Source organism: Colius striatus, chromosome 13 (genome assembly GCF_028858725.1).
Source record: "Colius striatus isolate bColStr4 chromosome 13, bColStr4.1.hap1, whole genome shotgun sequence".
Lineage (NCBI taxonomy): Eukaryota > Metazoa > Chordata > Aves > Coliiformes > Coliidae > Colius > Colius striatus.
In genome coordinates this window covers 11698572-11716855 of record NC_084771.1, presented here as the reverse complement: position 1 = coordinate 11716855, position 18284 = coordinate 11698572, and the positions used below count along the sequence as shown (strand labels likewise).

The 18284-nt window shown below is 58.6% G+C and overlaps 2 protein-coding genes across 5 annotated transcripts; both read right to left on the bottom strand.

Moving 5' to 3' along the window:
* Positions 1–1056: 1056 nt before the first annotated feature.
* SLC7A3 (solute carrier family 7 member 3) lies at positions 1057–11413 on the bottom strand. Of its 4 annotated transcripts, XR_009819637.1 has the most exons (13): positions 10877–11413; positions 6018–6426; positions 5653–5811; positions 5386–5566; positions 5189–5301; positions 4092–4314; positions 3761–3900; positions 3579–3681; positions 3069–3280; positions 2311–2477; positions 1988–2096; positions 1691–1883; positions 1057–1446 (listed from the first exon to the last, which is right to left on the bottom strand). XR_009819637.1 is itself a non-coding variant. In XM_062006453.1 (12 exons), exons 1-12 carry the CDS (start codon positions 10988–10990, stop codon positions 1750–1752), a joined length of 2064 nt encoding a protein of 687 aa, XP_061862437.1. In that variant the 5' UTR covers positions 10991–11413; the 3' UTR covers positions 1057–1749. The 4 variants fall into 4 exon arrangements, 3 of the variants coding, with proteins under 3 accessions (XP_061862437.1, XP_061862438.1, XP_061862439.1); XM_062006453.1 differs by having other exon boundaries at positions 1057–1883; XM_062006454.1 differs by lacking the exon at positions 10877–11413 and adding an exon at positions 8229–8310 and having other exon boundaries at positions 1057–1883.
* A 1562-nt stretch (positions 11414–12975) lies between these two features.
* SNX12 (sorting nexin 12) lies at positions 12976–17576 on the bottom strand. Its single transcript, XM_062006864.1, has 4 exons — positions 17361–17576; positions 15590–15685; positions 15264–15388; positions 12976–14773 (listed from the first exon to the last, which is right to left on the bottom strand). The coding sequence occupies exons 1-4, from the start codon at positions 17523–17525 to the stop codon at positions 14671–14673; spliced, it is 489 nt and encodes a 162-aa protein (XP_061862848.1). The 5' UTR covers positions 17526–17576; the 3' UTR covers positions 12976–14670.
* Between the last annotated feature and the right edge of the window lie 708 nt (positions 17577–18284).

Genomic DNA, 18284 nt, shown 5'->3' with positions numbered 1-18284 from the left:
AAAGACCCCAGCTGACAGAGCAAACCACGTGCAGCTGTGTGGCAGGGCTGGGAACTGGGCCTCTCAGCAGCAAGACAGGGCTCTGCTTTTTCCTGTGTTTTTTCAAACCATAAAATGGCCCCTTCTAGACTGTCACAGGAAGGGGAAACCTTCCTGCAGCCCTCAGCACCTGACAGCTTTTGCCCAAGAACAGGCTTCCCTGCCAGCCCCTCTCTGCACAATGGAGCCCTGGGTTGCTATCAGAGCATCTCAGCAGGCCACACAAAGGCTGGCACAGCAGCAGCTAAAGTTGTGCTGACAATGTCCTGGGCCTCTGGCTGGGTTTTATTCACCCACCAAGTGATGCACCAAGAGGTGTGGTAATGCCAGTGGGGCCAGCTGAGGCAGAGGTGCCCCATGGCAGAGGATGTAGTGCCATCCCTGGCAGCCCTGTTAACTCAGATGAGGCAAGACAAGGCTGCAGGTAGAGGTGGGCAGGATCTCCTAAGAGTTGCCACTGACCATGCAGTGACCTTGCTGCACTGCCAGCAAACAGGGAGAGATGCCAAAACCACACAAGACCCAGCAGCCCTCAATTAGCTTATTTTGCAAAATAATCTGTCAAGGCTGATTTAGACCAGACCAGAATCTGGGAAATCATCATCTCACATGGATGCAGCCCAGTTCCTGGCCATACTTCCTCTGCAGGCTACTGCTGGAGCATCCAGGAGGTATTTCCAAGGTCTTTACTGCAGCTGCTGCCTTAGGACCTGGTGATTTGCTCCCACAGCACAGCGCCTGCAGGCTGGGGCCATGGCAGGCTGCTGTCCTGCCCAGGTACCAGCAGCACACGATTGAGCTGTGCTGGAGCAGTGTTCCACAGCTCCTGGCTCACCAGCCCAGGGGACAGTGTGAGGGCTGGCTGCCACAGATAGTAACTTTCAGGCAGGGAGCTCACTCAGCACAGACAGCCACCTCTGGGCACCAACCTGGCATCTGGCCCACTAGCATGTGGAGTCCTGCCTAGAGGTCCAAGAACTAACAAAGAGGTGTGGCAGGACCGACAGAGCCAAGTACTTAAAAACCATTTAGTTTAATAGGTATAAAAGTCGACATTAAAACACCAATTATACGAAGGCATACAAGGCTGGACAGCGGTACTGCTACGCTGTGGACATCTTCATGGACACCCAAGCTAGATGTGTGCACCAAGCAGCATGGTTGGGGCAGCACGGGGCTCAGCGTGGGGTGTGAATCTCAGGCACAGGGGGCGTTTTGGCTGGCTGAGCCCTGTGGTGCCAGAGAGCACCAGGACTGCTGGCAGTACCAGAACAAGCCACCTCAAGCCTCATCTCACGGCTCCAGACATAGCTGCCACGTACACACCTGGCATTTGGAAAGCACAGAGAGGAGGTGGTGGCCACAGTCACATAGAACAAATACAGCTGCACAATCCCGTGGGGCCTCCTGTTCATAGGGAAAGCAGCATTTCTGACAGCAGTTTCCACAGTGGGAGGGCCGTGCTGTGTCACTGCTCCTCAGCAGAGCTGGGGGGAGTGGCAGAGATCAGCCCCAGGCTACCAGGGCTCCCAGCAGGCCCAGGGACTCATCTCCATGACCTCAGCTCTGCGAGGGGAAAGGGCAGTGCACGACCCAGCTCCGTAGTCATGACTCTGGGACTCAATCCCCACGGGAGAGAGGATGGATGTACCGTGCCAATCATGATCAGGAATACTGGCAGAGGTCCATGGAGTGGTGGTGCCCAGTCCTTCAGACTGCAGCAGCCCTGGGACCAAGGTCCAGTCCAGGCTGGTGCAGAGGCTTTTCTACTGTGGCACAAGGTTCCTCCTCATTTTTCCCTTCCACGCTGTGCCGAATCCCATAGCCAAAGTAAATCATAAAACCTGCAGGACAGTTCCCACCATGAAATGTACAGTGATGGGCTGTCAGTGCAACAGTCCTCCAGGGAGACCCTGCAGGTACTCCACGCCCCTCACAGGACACTTACCCACAGCCATCCAGATGGCAAACCGCACCCAGGTGCCAGGACTCAGCTGTACCATCAGCAGGATGTTAACAAAGATGCTGAAGATCGGCAGGAGTGGCAGGAAAGGTACCTGCCATGGACAAGAGGTGCATGTCAGCTGTGCTGTTTGGGCTCAGAGATGCTCCTGGCCACAGAGGGATCCCAACCCTGCCACAGCCCAGAGAGCATCCAGGCACTTCCATGCTGGGGGATTGCACCTTGGAGGGCCACATCTCAGAACCCTAGAAGACTCTGCAATGGCCCAGACTCTGCCAGGGTCACACTCTGCTGAGGGTCACTCTCACCTTGAAGTTCAAGCGTGTGTTGCTCTGTGGCTGCCTCCAAACAATGATGATGGGAATGAGCAGAGCCACGAGGAGCAGCACCACAGCTGTGATCCAGCCCACGTTGGCAGCCTTCAGTGCAGTCACCTTCAGCGTCAGGACCACGCAGATGACCATGATCAGTGTGGCTGCAGGACAGAGAGGAGTCAGAGGGCTGCTCCCTGGGACACTGAGCCTCACCAATGGGCTGAGACACTCGCTCTTCTCAGTCAGATATAGATCTAGCATGTACTGTCTAAAACACCCACCCCAAAACCTCAGGGAAGTACTTTGCCAGGGGAACTCATGAGCCTGGCAAGCTGAGGAGAGCCTGCACCCAGCTGGGCCCAAACCCAGCTCTGCCATTTGCCCAGACCTGGCTGAGCCACCCCATTCTGGCTGCACAATGAAGCCATTGATGGATGGATCAAACCTCACTGACCAGGCCTGGGCACTCTCAGGGGGCTGGGGACTACTCGCTGGGTGTGCAGCCTGGGCCAGGCTCATCACAAGGAGTTCTTTTGCCTATATCCCTGGACCCCACCTGTGCCCTGTGCTTGGCAGCCTGCTCAGGGCAGAGCAGGTCCAGCACCCGCTGGCACTGCCAACAGCGTCTGGCAGCCTCTGCTGCCTGGTCCGTCCTCTCTGCCCAGCGTGCCCATCACCCTAGAGTGTTTGTGACAAAACACTCTAGGCTGTTGGCTGGAGGGGACATCAGCCACCAGCTCCTGCTCACTCACCAATGACTGAGACACAGATGTAGACAATGCGCCCCGAGAGCCTGGTGGGAGTGTCCGTGGGAGGGTTGAAGAGTGTTGCCAAGGACAGTGTCTCTTTCGGCTGAGCACCGGTGGTGGTGACGGTTGGGTTCATGATCACCTTTTCCTCCTCGTTCCCATTAAGCTCCAGCATTTCTGTGGCCCTTGGGGAGTTCAGCTGCCCAGATTGGTACCTGAACAGATGGGATAAGCTGCAGTTGAGCCTGAGGAACTTCCTAGCCCAGGGGGACAGTGGGCTGCATCCTCATACCCCTCCCACTCCTCCAGCCACATGTGCTGCTCCTGCAGTGGCCTCACAACAGCATGGATCTGCATAAAGGCACCATGCAGGCTCTTGTGAACAGCCTTTATCTCGGGAGCTTGATGCTTCCCCAGGCTGCCTTCCCCCAGGATAAAGCTGTGGCCACAAGCCCCGGGCTCAATGGGACATACATGCACCCCAAGCACTGCCACGTGAGAGGAGGCACCCACCGGAGGATGAGCACACACACTGCAACCAGGGAGTAGGCCAGCAGCGTGCCGATCGACATGAGGTCCACCAGGTCCTTCAGGTCAAGCAGAAAGGCCATCACCGCTGCAACGAGGACACACAGCATGAGCACAGCTCCAGGCTGCTGTGGGGCAGAGTGCAAGGCAGCGGGCAGGAGCCTTACCTGCCAGGAGCCCCGAGGTGATGGTGGCTGACAGAGGGGTTTTTGTGCGGTTGTTGATGCTGGAAAGGAACTTGAAGAGCAGTCCATCCTCTGCCATGGCATAGATCACACGGGGCATGGGGAACATGGAACCCAGCAAGCTGCCGTGGGGAGAGATGGCTCAGGGCCTGCCGAGCAAGTAGTCTACACCCACCACCCAGATGCGGATGAGACTGGCTCTGTGCCAGGAGCAGGACAGCAGCCAGACAAGGCAAAGCCTCAGTCCAGCTGGCACACGTGCTGCTGGTCCCCACGCAGTGCTAAGCAGTGCCAGGGATGGAGCCAGTCCTACCTGGTGGAGAGGGCACAGAGCGAGCCAACGGCAACGGCATAGCGGGCAGGCTCCCAGCCCACCGCCTTGAAGGCTTCAGGCAGGGGACTCTCCTTGTTCAGGAGGAAGTAGGGCACCATGACAGTCAGGGCTGCAGAAACCCCAAAATAAGCCACGAAGCAGATGAGGAGGGACACGATGATGCCAATGGGGATCGAGCGCTGTGGGTTCCTGGCTTCCTCCCCTGTGTGGAGACAAGAGGCAGCATCCGTCCCTGCTCTGTGGCACTGCACAGGGCAGCTGGCCTTGGGGGATGAGCTGCAGGAAGGGCTTCCCATGGCAGCATGGGGCTGGGCAGCAGCTGGCGAGGGCTACTGGAGAGGAGAGGTCCCTGCCATGCTGCTGCACTGGCGGAGGTACGTGGCTGCAGCTCTGGCTTCCAGGCATGTGTCTGCCCAGCAGCTGGGCTCACAGTCCCCCCGGCCTCCCAGCAGCTCCCACTCCTACAGAGCCTGCTGAATGTGCGTGGGCACAGCAAGGCAGTCACAGTGCCTTCGTGCCCCAGCCTTGCACAGGCCTGCTCTCTGCTCAAACCAAGGGGCTCAGCAGCTGCGTAGGAGGGAAGGAGGCAGCTGCCCAGCAGCCCCTGGGGGCAGGGAGGCACAGACAGGGAAGTCAGGCAGAACAGCCTGTACCAGCCACTCACTAAGTAGATTCTTGGGAGAATGAGAGGAAATTAAGAGGGCTCCCTGTGTTCCAGAGAGCAGCAGCTCTGCATGAACATCGTCTAGAAAAACATTGCTTGAGGCTGAGAAATAACCAGCAATTCCCACCACTGTTGCATCCTCAGCTCAGCAGCAGAAGGGCTCCCTAAGCACTGCCTGCGAGGCAGGGTGCAGCCCCTGGGGCCAGACGGGCTGTGAGCCCTTTTGTGGCGGCCCAGCTGGGGACAGAGCCACTGCAGGGAAACCTCCCTGGAGCAGCAGGACGGGCTGTTTCCCACGCCATGGAGTATACTCCCAGTGGGTCCCGGGTCCCAGCCAGGCACCAGCTGCATGAGTGGAATGCCCACACAACTCAGTGTGTGAGTGGAATGTCCACACGGCTCAGCGCAGTACCTGTGGTGGCGATGCAGTCAAAGCCCACGAAGGCGTAGAAACAGGTGGCAGCACCGGTCAGGATCCCTTCCAGTCCAAAGGGGACAAACCCACCAGAGCCAAAGGCTTTTTTCCTGGAAAGGAGGGAGAAGAGCAGCTGCTGTAGGGTGCACGGACAGTGAGGTTGGTGCCAGCCCCTGACCAGTTGCTCCACTCACCTGGCGTCATCCAGCAGGTACAGGGATGAATGGTTGATGTAGTCCTCCTCTGAGAGCTGCCAGTTCTTGATGTCTCCCTTCACGAAGCCAGCGATGATGACAAAGCTCAGCACCACCAGGTTCACTGCCGTGAAGATTTTGTTGACGAGGGCAGATTCACTGACACCAAAGGCCAGCAGCGCTGCGGGGACAGAGGGGGTGAGTGGAGAGCGGCCGGGGTCCCCTGCCACCACCCACCGTGCAACGGAGCCAGTCCCACGCACTCACCGGTGAGCAGACCTATGAGGATCAGAGCGAAGAAGTCTGGGCGCTCGGCCAGCACACCTGGCAGGTGCAATGTGGTCTTGTTCATGAAGAAGTTGGAGATGTGGTTGCCAATTATGTTGTCGAATGCCGCGCTCCAGGCTCGAGCCACGCTGGCTGTGCCTGGTCAATGGCAAACCTGTGCATCAGTCCAAGCCCAGGGCAGAGTGGCACCAGCCACCTACATCCCAGCACCCACCTCCCTACTGATCCCACCCTACACCCTGCTCCTGTAGCACCACATACTGCCCCCACAAGCCCCCCACATTGCCAGTACGGTGCTGTAAGGAGCCTATGCACACATGCAAGCACCCTGCCCAGCCCCATACCTATCACATAGGAGAGGATGAGGTTCCAACCAGTTGTGAAAGCCCAGATCTCACCAACGGTGACATAGCTGTAGAGGTAGGCGGAGCCAGTCTTGGGGACACGGGCCCCAAACTCTGCATAGCAGAGTCCGGCCAGTACTGATGAGAGAGCAGCCACCAGGAAGCAGAGGACAATGGAAGGACCAGCCATCTCCTTGGCCACCTCCCCAGCAAGCACATACACGCCAGCCCCCAGCGTGCTGCCCACCCCCAGGGCTATGAGGTCCAGTGTGGAGAGGCAGCGAGCAAAACGTGTGTCCTCAGAGCTCAGATCCACCACACGCCGGCGGATCAGCTTCTTCCCAATGCTGGTCATTTTCCCCCCGAACATCTTGTCCTCTCGTGGGTGGTGCTGAGCTGCTGAAAATCCCTGCAAGAGAAGGGACAGAGCATGAAGGTCCTGCAGGCAGCAGGAGCCATGCTGGGGGGAGTAGGGCAGGCAGTGATGCCCACAGGAGCTGTTCCTGCACCCAGTTGATCCATCATCACCAAGCCCCTGCCACACACTTCCCTCCAAGGCCCTGCGGGGCTGTGCATACCCTACTTGTGCTGCCCTTTTGCCATGGATGAACCCAGTGAGTCCACAGAAAGAAACAGGTTCACTGCACGAGCCCTGTGTGATCCCCACGACAGGGCCCCCAGACAAGTCCCAGAGCTCGCCCACTGTCTCCCAACAACTCCCCACCAATTTGGCAGCTGGTCCGGCTGGCGCGTGAGCGTGCACAGCAGCAATGGTAGGCACACAAAGCATTCCTCCAGCAGAGGATTTGGCAGGCTGACTCACTAGGACGTGGCCATTCCTCCTTTGCATCTGTATTACACCCTCAGCAGGGATGTGTGGCCCAGCACACAGTGCAGGTGACCACTGCACACGCCTCCTGTATTAACAGCTCCTGCCAAGCAGCCTGCACACTCCACAGGCTGCAACTGCCTTAAGGGGCTGCAACACCCTCACTCTCTCTACTCACAGCAGCCACTCATCCCCCAAAGGCTCTGGGAGATAATCCCCTCGTGGAGCAGGCAGCAGGCACGGGGTGAGAGGAGCTGTAGGGAAAGTGGCTCCTAATGCACAGGGCCATGGTTGGTACCCCATGCCCAGCACTGGATCACTCACCCATCAGTGCCTTCTCCCCACTGACTGCTCTCTGTGCTGGGAAATGAATCTTGGCCCATCCAGGCACCTGGACACAAACACTGTGCTGTATGATCAGCGTCAGAGTACATGAGGGTCACTCTGTGACCCTTTCCCACTGAGGGGGATTACCAGGGTTGCAGTGACAGTCACCAGCTTGGCTACTTCCCCATAACCAGCAAACCACCCCGTTTCTGGAGAAACCTCCCTCTGAGCCATCACGCATCACATTCAGCCTTCGCCCAAGGAGCCGTGCCAGCCCAGGGCAGCCTGTGGTACAGGTTTGAGGTGAACAAGTGCCCCAGCACTAGCATCCTCCCCAGTCACTGTCCAGACAGCTCTGGCTGCCTTCCCCAGTGCTGCTCGATTGCTCTGACGATTGCTGACACTCGATGCAAGCTCTGCAAACTGCAACCAGGGGGCTGGCAGAAGAAACGTGCTCAGCCCTTGCTCCCAGAGCAGCGCAGAGAAAAAAAGCGCGAGTGGCACTGAGCAAGAAGACGCATGATATAGGACAGCCTCCATTCCAAACCCCCGGCGCTGCTGCACTGGGTTTTGCCGTGGCCCTCAGACCCTCATCAGCGCCCGTCAGAGCCGGCCCAGGGAAAGGCGCTCAGGCCAGACGGCCGCTCCGGGGGGGCTCAGCCCACGTCCGGGAAGTGTCTGGCAGAATGCCACGCTGTCACTCGGGATGGACAGCGCGCCGAGAGCCACAAGCGGACAAAACGACGCCACATCCCGCTGCCCACTGCATCCCGGTCCCCGCCGCGGCTCGGGGCAGGTGCCGGGGCCGCTACCCCGGCCCCGACCCTCATCCCAATCCCCGCGGCGGCATCTCCGCCCCGGGGAGAAACCAGCCACGCTCGGTCCCGCCGGCGAGCCCGGGACGAGGCTCTCGGGGACGGCGGGACCGGGACGAGGCTCCGCGGCAGGTCGCAGCCGCCGCCCGCACCGGCTCCACGTGCGAGCGGCGGCTGATGCAAGCGCGGCACCGGTTGCGCCAGGTCCCGCCCGGCCCGGCGGTGCCCGCCGCGACTCACCGGCGGCTCGGCCCGCTTCGATTCCTGTGCGGTCCCCTTCAGCTCCGTTCCGCTCCGCTCGCCCCGGTACTGCCGCCGCCGCTGCCGCCGAGGGGGGTTGAAGGGCGGGACCGGCTCCGCCCGCCAGATGCCGGAGCGCACCGCCCCGAGCCGAACCCCGGAAACAGCCGAAGCCCCGGGCAGCCCCCCCGCTCCCCGCCCCGCCGCCGCAGGGAAAGCGAGCGGCTGTATAAATTCAAGTGAGGAACGGTACGGGGGCGGGGGCCGGCCTCAGCTCGGGAGCGCTGCTGCGGGCGGCAACTCCGAGCCCTGAGCAAAGGACCGAGCGGCGTCAGCCATGCGCCCGGGGAAAGGCCGCGGAAGGGGCGGCTGACGGTCCCTTGAGCCCCGGTGTGCCAGGCGGGCAGAGCCTGGGCCAGGGCGCAGCCAAGAAGCCAGCCCTACCCGGGGCACGGAAGGGGCTCTGCCCTGACTCCCATGTGCCCCGCAGCGAATAAGCCCGGCTGGCGCCCGCGCTCTCCAACTCCGGGAGCAACAGGCAGCTCCGAGTGATGGAAAGCGGTCGGGCCGGCAGCCAGGAGCGAGGCGGGAGCCAAAACCCTTCTATCCCACAGCGCAGGCTGGGACCAGTAACCTGCTCCTGACGCACTCCGGCGTTGGCGTGTCTTAAGTACTCATTCAAACGGGCGGCGATGCCGGGAGGGGAGCCGGGTGCTGCCCGGCATCGCGGACAAAGCTCAGCTCCGTCACCAGACACAGAGGCTTCAGCCGCGCATAGCAGGTCAGGCAGGAGCACCGAGGCTGTACACACGAGGGCTGGGGAGACAGAAAAGCTCCGCTCGCAAAAATGACCTCAACGTGATGGAAACAGCAAGGCAGCATCGTGCGAGCGAAGCTGCCAGGCCATAGCCCACGCCCCGCTCCGGCGCTCAGCGCCTGCGGATGAATGAACCTCCGCAACGCCCCTTCCTCGCCGCCGCACGCTCCCGCCAGGAAGGAAGGGACGTCAACATATCGACGCAGAAATTCCCTGTCCCCACCCTCCCCACTCGTCTAATTTTTGGCGGCTGGGTGCTTCCTGCTCTTTCTCGGGCTGCCTGCAGCCGCGTGGGACTCAGCGGGCGCACAGTCCTCTGCCCCCGGCACTGAGGGGGCACAGCAGAGCCTGGGAACCTAGAGCAGCAGGGGAAGGATGACAGAAAGACTCGCCTCTTCCCAGGAACCCTCTTGCATCAGCAGCTTTTGGGCAGGGAGCAGCACCAGAGCACTGAACATTGCTCCACATCCCAGACCTCACATGTAGCTGCACATCATCTTTCCAGTGCCCCATCCTCACATCCCAGCCCAATGCTTCCACCCCTGGCCCCATTCAGGGCCCTAATCCAGCATCATGGGCCAAGGGCCAGGAGTAGGTGGAGGCAGGGAGTGAGATGAGCACATGTCCCAGCAGGAAGGCACATGGCAGCAGGGCATGCACAGCCCAAGAAGGGTAGGAACCAGGTCCAGCCCAGAAAGGGGGCCAAAAGCCCTGCAGAAGCAGATTCAAATCAGCCTTTGGAGGCCCATCACCTTCCATGACTGGAGCACAGAATCACGGAATAGAATAGCTCGAGTTGGAAGGGACTCCTAAGGATTGTTGAGTTCAACTCCCTGCTCCTTGCAGGATATCTAAATCTAAACCATATGACTAAGAGCATCATCCAGACACTCCTTCAACTCTGAGACGCACTTCCCTAGGGAGTCTGTTCCAGTGTCTGTCCATCTTCTTATGAGAAGAACCTTTTCTTAATGTCCAATCTGAACTTCATTCCACTTCCTTGTGTCCCATCATTGATCATCAGAAAGAGTGATCATCTCTCTGCTTCCCTGCCTTGAGAAGGCTGCCATGAGGTCACCTTGCAGACTTCTCCAAGCTGAACAAACCAAGTGACCTCAGCTGCTCCTTGCCCTTAAGGCCATTCACCATCTTGGGCACCTTTCTCTGGACACACTTGAATAGTTTGACATCCTTCTTATAGTGAGCTGCCCAAGTCACACATGAGACTGAGACGGGGCTGCACCAGGGCAGTGTCAAATGTGACAAGCACCTCCCTCAACTCAGTGATGCTGTGCTTGGACTTCAGGGGACAGTTGGCCTTTTTGCTGCCAGGGCACACTGCTGACTCATATTTAACTTGACCTCAACCCAAACCTACTGTGGTGGTTTAACTCTGGCTGGGTGCCAGGTGCTCACCAAGTCATTCTATTACTCCCCCTCCAAAACTGCACAGGGGAGAGAGAAATATAACACAGGGCTTGTGAATTAAGGACAGGGAGGTCTCTCAGCAATTACCATCATGGGCAAAAAAGACTCATCTTGGGGAGAAATGGTTCAATTTGTTAACAAACAATCAAAACAGCGTAGGGAGATGAGAAATAAAAACTGAACTCCCCTCAACCCTCCCTCTTCCCAGGTCTCTACCTCCTCCCCTCCAGCAGCACAGGGGATGGGGGTTACAGTTAGTTCACCACAGATGGACTTTGCTGCCTCCTTTCAGGAGGTCTCCTCACACTTCCCACTGCTACAGTGTGGGGTCCCTCCCATGGGAGACAGTCCTCTGTGACTGCTCCAGTGTGGGTCCTTCCCATGGGCTATAGTTATTCGTTACCTGCTCCAGTGTGGGTCCTTCCCGTGAGGTGCTCACAACCTGCTTCAACGTGGGTCTCACACACAGGTGGAAACAGTCCCTCAGGAACAAACTGCTCCAGTGTGAGTCCCCCATGGGGTCACAAGTCCTGACAGCAAACCTGGTCCAGTGTGTGCTCCTCTCTCCATGAGTTCCCAGCTCCCGCCAGGAACTTGTTCCAGCTCAGGCTTCCCAAGGGGCCACAGTCCCCCTCAGGCATCCCATGGGTTCCTCCATGGACTGCAGGGGCACAGCTGCCTCACCATGGGCTGCACCAGAGATCACAGGGGAATCTCTGCTCCAGTGCCCTGGACACCTCCTTCTTCTCCTTCTCCAATAACCTTGGTGTGTGTAGAGATGTTTTTCTCACACTCTCACTCTCTTCTGCTCTTGCTGCAGTTTTGCAGCTGCTCAGCAACTTTTTCCCCTTCTCCAATACGTTAATCACAGAGGTGTATTCTCCATGGCTAATGGGCCAGGCCTGGGTCAGCAGTGGGTACCTCTCAGAGCTGACTGGCACTGGCCCTGTCAGATGCAGGGGAAGCTTCTAGCAGTGTTCTTAAAGAAGCCATTCTTGTAGCTGCCCGCTACCAAAACCTTGCTTCACAAAATCACTACACCTCCAGATGTCTTTCTGTGGAGCTGCTCTCCAGGCTCAGCCCCCAGTTGGTGTGTATAACCAAGACTACCCTGTCCCAGGTGGAGAATCATAGAATCGTTTCCTTTGGAAAAGACCTTTAAGATTGAATCCAACCACCAGCCTCACACTGCCAAGCCCACCACTAACCCATGGCCCTCGGCATCTCAGCTACATGACTTTAAATACCTCCAGGGATGGGGACTCCACCACCTCCCTGGGCAGCCTGTGCCAATGTTTAGCAACCCTTTCAGTGAAGTTTTCCCTAATATCCTATCTAATCTTCCCCTGGAGCAACTTGAGGCCATTTCCAACATCCTTTTCCACCTAAGCTCTAGAAGATCCCTGCTCAGCCCAGCCAGTCTTGTGCTCCACTTGCTGATTTCTGACACTTTGGAATTGCCAGCTTTTGCGCTCTTAAGAGATGGCTCTTAAAGACTGAGCACCATTCACAGACCCCAGTGCCATCAGAAACACATTCCCAAGGGACCTCACTAACCAGCTCCTTCAGCAGCCCCAAGTCTGCTCTCCCCACGTCACCAAAACTGGGGAACAAACTCCTTAACCCCACTGCTGCAAGAAGCCCAGCACTGCTGTACTGCGGGTTGCTCCGCCCCGCGTGCACACCAAGGAGTGAAAGAACACTCCTATATACATCACAGAGAAGTGAACAAATGAAGCTATTCTCTTTTTTGAACACTGTGGCCTTTCTGCAGGTGTTTTTAAGTTGTTTCTCTGCTCAGTCCAACAACCTATGGCCAAAACATAACTGACTGCTGTCATCAGGCTCCCTCCCCCTCAGTCTCTTCTGAGGCTGATTCCGAAGGCCTCTGGCTCCAGGTGTCAGCACAGCAGGTAAGTAGGTAGCGGCACTTTTCACTTGCAATTTCAACTTAAATCACGTTTGTATAAAGCACCAACTGAGGAACGGGATTTACAGTTCAAAAGTTGAGAAACCTCTGAAGTCTGGTATCACCCAAACGCTGGGTCAAAGTTTCGCCGGCAGTTTCTCTCCTGGCACCAACGATTTGAGAGTCAACTACTTCACGGTCTCTGTGACCACGGCAGCTCTCTCCAGCAACCCGTCCTGCCGGCCTTGGGGGGCTGCGCACCCAGGGAGGCCCGTACCCGGGACACAGCGCGTCTGCCTCTGCCCCGGCCGGCCCGCCCCGGCCGGCCCGCCCAGGGCGGCCCGCGGAGCCCGCCGCGGCTCGGTGTCCGTCCGGCACGGCGCCGGTCCGCCTCAGGGGCTACGGGGGACGCCGTTCCCCCCCGCGGGACGGGCCTGGGGCAGCCCCGAGCCCGCGCCCCGCCCGCCGCCGCGCAGCGCCCCCTGGCGCCGCGGAGGACCACCCGCCCCGGCCCGCCCCGGCGCAGCGCCCCCTGGCGCCGAAAGCAGCGCCCGCCCCGCGCCCGTCGCGGCCCCGCAGGACAAGGCACAGACTCGGCTTCACAGTGGTTTAATGCGAACGGAACCGGGACGTTACATCGGACACGGTGGAGACAGCTGGGTGGGTGGCAGCCCCGTGGCTGGACAGGCAGGAGGAAGGGGCTGCCCCGAAAGGGAGCCGGCGGCAGCAGCGGGGCAGGGGCTGAGCCCTCGCTGGCAGTGCCGCTGCCTCTACTGGCATCGGCCTCAGCTGCCCCACGGCCCTTCCCAGGCAGAGCCGGCCCCCGGGGCAGTTTCCTCCCGCTTTCAGCACCTTCTCCTCCTCCCCAAGAGCCACCTCTCACTCAGCACCGCCAGTTCCTCACCAGAAAACCCAGGAGACGATAGGGACGCCTTGTGGGATGTGCTTGGCAGGAATGAGAGGACAGTCACTGCAGGCCTGAGGTCCAAGAAAGGCTCAACTGTGTCATTACAAAGTGACCAAGCGCTTATAAACCAGGCAGCCCTGCCCTGAGGAGCCTCTGAGCTGAAGCCCAACCTTGCTCATCACACCTGTGGCAGCTGGAGGAGCCTCCAAAGGACAGTTCTGCTGCAGCGAGTCACAGCCTCGTGGTCCCTCTCAAGCTCTGAATGCTTCCCTGGCCAGTCTTGTGTCCTCACTTCCACACAAGTAACTGCCTAGCTCACTGCAGAACAGGTGAACACACAAAAAGCTATTGTTACTTTTCCTGCTTTGTAAGTGTCCAGCCCAGAATTGTCTGACCATTTTCTGCGGTCTCTTTCTGGAGAGGTGGCCTCACCCCAGGCCCCACTGCTGGGATGCTCCTGTGACGGCCGTCGTGACTGCACACTACAGCAGCCCTCACCAGAGCTCTCCTGCTCTGCCTTAGACAGACCTGTCTCCTCCCTTCTGCAGCTGGGGTGCAGGATAAAGTCACCAGAGCTCAGCTGCGCACGGTGCTGCTGGAACAGCCCTACGCCAGCCCATGGCACAGCAAGCTGTGGCATTTGCTAAATGCAGGGCCAAAGGCATCGCAGCACACACTGCTACAAGCCCAGGCTATCCCAGCTTCCACAAGCCAAACTGCCCACGCAGAGCATTGTGAGAGCTTACATCATGGAAACCCCTCGAGCTGCCAGCAGCATATTAGAAGGAGGGGGATTAACACAAATACACCAAACAGGTCTGTAATGCAGGAGGCTGAGAGCAGGGTTTAGAGTAGGTCTTGGCTCTCAGCACTCCCAGACAGTGAAGAGTGGGGGTTTCATGCGGGGTGAATGGAGTGGACAAGAGACCAACACATCCACGCACCTACTCACTCTTTTGGATAAGCCTTACTAGAACTCTAATACCTGGTGCGATCACTGACCAACATGACAACTGCTATTCTTCAGAGTCACCTGCAGAGATGCTTGGACAAGGGAGTGAAGGTCAACTCATACCTTCCTGTACAGGGAGAGAGGCAGCTCCTACACCATAATGCCATAAGCAAGTTCCTGCTGCACACCTATTCACATCTGCCCCTAGCTGCGGGACAACACATTCACTTGCATAAATCTTCATACCCTTAGGCCCAGACCACAGCCCAGTAGAACAAGCTGCTGCCAGTTACAAAAGAGGAAAATACTGAACAAACTGGGAGGTTCAAGAGAGGAAAAGCTGGTTCAGAGAAGACAGATTTAGTGTAAAAATAAATGTCATTTTTGCAGGAGGGAGGGTGGAATGGAGGAAGACGGTGCCAGGTGCTCCTACTGGCGCACTTTCCCTGGGACGTAATTCCTATCAATAGTCTCCTCTTGCAGGAACATATGTAAGCAGCGCTCGTTCTGTGCCAGTGGGTGTCCAGCAATTCTGGAAGAAATCAGATGTGGAGGTTAGCACAGCCATCACCGAGACTCTCACACCTCTGCTGGAGCAGGGAGTAAGGCAGATCTCCTGGCTAGCAGGCAGACAGCTTCAAGGACACCTACACTCAGCTCAGGCCAAGGTCACCACATCAGTGTACAACAGGGCCTACAAGAGGTGCTTGAGCTCAGGGTGCTCCTTCCCACACCAAAGTGTGCATCAGGGCACAGGCATCCTGACTCAACACTACCCCATCCATCGGTCTCTGCAGCACAGTTGGGCTGCTAATATCTGCTTCACTTTCAGCACAGAGCACTCACCACAATCCACGCTCAAGGCAGGACTTGCTGTAGAACTGTGGTTTCATTACCCAGCTGCAGGCACCATCCTTTAGCATGGCACCTGCCTGCAGCAGACCAAGGCTCCTTCCCAGGCATCCCATAGCCCTCTGCTAACAGTAGCATCCCAGAAAGGCAACACAGAGCATCAAGCTTACTTGTTAATAAACTGTTCTAGTCCCTGTCTCCGCTCCTCAATGAAGGACTCCTCAAAGATGCCTTCGTCTCCTCGGAAGGGAAGCTGTCGTTTCAAAGCTTTTCCAGGCAGCGGTGGCACTACAATCTGAAGGAACAGAATCACCTTGTCAGCAGAACAGCCACCTGCAGATATCCTTTGCCAGTTGACACTCACCTCCAGCCCCTTTATGTATAGAGATCAAGCCCCAATATCTGCCCACCACCATCTGGGCAGCTCAAGATTGCCACTACAGCTGTTTCCATATATCCTGGTTTCAGGAATAGGCAGGTCCAAGCCAGGTCTCACCTTACTGTCTCGTTCCAGCTCATTCTTCAGCCACTCAAAGTCACTGTATCGTCTCCTCACACACGACTCCTTCAATTTGAAGATTGGGAGGTTTGTCTGTAATGAAGAGAAGTAATTAATTTGGAGGCTGCTTTGGAAGCCAGATAGCAATTTAACATGCAGTTGAAACCTGAAGCTGTGTTTAGAAAACCAAGCCCCTTGAGAACACTCAGCTTCTTTATCCAGGACAAAGCACAAGCACCTAAGTCCTTCAGAATCAAGCAAGCACTTACCAGGCTACTCAAAGCCAGTCACCCCCTCTCCCTCAAGTGCCTATTTCAGGAACACTCCCCCTCCCAAGGGCACATGCTGGAACAAGGGCTCACAACACAGAGAAGGCTGATTTTCCCTGAGTTCACTCCATTTTGAAGTGATCCACAAGACAGTTTCACAGCACACTGCAGAGCAAAAGAACCTCTGACCTGACACTGGCATTTCCATGGAAGAAATGAAAGGAAATCTCATCCCAGCAACTGTTCAAGTCCAGACCTCATACTACAGTCTTCTCTCAGAACAGACTGCCTACCCTAACAGGCAAGCAGCTTTTTCATATCTGCCTCAAGTCACTGGAGCAATGTGCAGCAATTCCCCACCCTTCTCCCTCACCACTAGAGACTGCAGACTGACAGCTGCAGTCACCTTTACCCTATCAACACAGACTGAAATGTTCAAGGAACTGAGGTAGCAAAACCTTCTGACAAGCAGCACCCAGATGATCATGGGTATCACTACAACATATTTAACCATGTTCTATGAGGTCTGTGAAATAAAACCAGGTACTTTCAAAGCATCTCCACAAGAGATGGGACTAAGAGGTTCTCATTGCCACCTGCCAGGGACTCTTTGACAGGCTGACGGAAACCAAGCATCAGAAAAGAAAACAGCAAACATCAAATTCTTCTGAAAGGTGGTAAAGATTTAGCAGTTAAATCACACTATGACCAGAACTCAACGCCAGCACTGTAACATATTCTAACGGTAGCTTGTTTCAGGGGAAGCTCAATTTTACTTCAGCTATCGGATGCAGAGCTGTGATGTGGTTCCCCATTTCGGCTTGACTAAGGTGAAGAGAACCCTGCAAGAAGTACTATGTACACTCCCAAACCATGGGCTTTTTGTAAAGTGATCAAGCTGTCTCAGAAGGAGTAGCTAGACAGCATTGTGATCAGGTCCCAAGATACTGCTAGCTAGCTTTCCTCCCTTGCTTCCTCTCCTCAGCAACCACCCAATAGTGTCCAAGCAGCAGACCTGGAGCTGTAGAGAGGGGACAGGCGCAGCAGCCTGCTGAGGCAGCATCCTCTTCGTCCTTGCACATACCAACCCTTGCTGGATGCTGAAGGGCCCCGGCAAACCCACCAGGTGTAAGCGCTCTGACCTTGAGCCCTGGTCCGCCAGAGAACTGCAGGCAAGCTGCCAGCCCCAGCCCCGCACTTCCCGGCCCGCAGGACAGGGGCTTCCCTCCTCAGCCCCTCACCGCCGCAGACAACCACAGTCCCTGCGCCTCGAGCTGCGCGGGGCCGCCCGGCCCCGGCTCCCCAGGCACACAACCGCCGCTCCCCATCCCGACGGCGCAGGCCCCGCCCGCCCTCCTCTGCACCCCCGGCACCGAGCGCTGCCGCCCCTCCCGGGGCCGTACACCCGGCTACCGAGCAGCCCAGCCCCGCCCGGGCCCACACGGGGCTCTGCCACCCATGGCCCGCCCCCCGCCCCGCAGGCCCCGCGGGGGCCGCACCCGCATCCGGAGCTCGTAGCTGGTGTATCTGGCGCGGCCCATGCCCACAGTCTGGGGGTTAAAGATGTCGATCTCGAGGAAGTTGCTGGGCGGCCCGTACGCGTCCGTCAGGTCCTGTGGCTTGGCGTTGAGGCGCCGGGTGTCCGCCACCGCCGCCTCCGACATGGTGGTACCGCCACCGCCCGGCCCGGCCCGGCCCTCCCGCTGCCGCAGCCTGCCCCGCCCGCGCACGGCGCCACGCCGCCCGCCCGCCGCCTGCATAACGTCGGCGGGTATCCAGGGTTCGGGGCCCCTCAGCCACCGCCCCGCCCGCGCCCGCTAGCGCCGCCACCCGGCCACCAGCTGCATGAGCGCAGCGGGTACGGAGCGCGCGGAGCCCCGCACACCAGGCTCGCTGCGGGAGCGACCGCGGGCTGCCGCGGAGCCCGACGCGGCCGCGCGGGACCGAGAAACATGCCTGGGGACAGCACCATACAGCGCCCCGGGCGGGACCAGCGCTGGGCCCTGGAACCCGGTGGCCGCGATTCTAAGAAAGGGAGCGGGCCGGGGGCGCGGGCCCGACCCCTCGTGCGCCGGAGCGTGCCCCGGAACGCGGCTGTTGTTGCAAACAGGCTGACAAGCCAGAGCAGCGCGCCTAGGGCCGCACACAGCCGGGACGTCGCGACGCACGCCGTCCGGCACGCCGCTCCCTCCGCGGGACTGCCGGTGCGACCCACACCAGGCCGCGGGGGCGGGGCGAGTTATGTAAGCGCAGCCGCCGCGGTGCCCTCTGGGAGCTGTAGTCGCGCGGGCGCAGCGCCTGCCACGCTCACTCGCCGGGGCCCCGCCCCGTGCCACCGCCCCTCCGGCTCGGGGCCCGCCTGGGGATTGCAGTCCGCGGCCCGGGCCTCGCCGCCCGCGGCCCGCCCCGACGAGACTACCGCT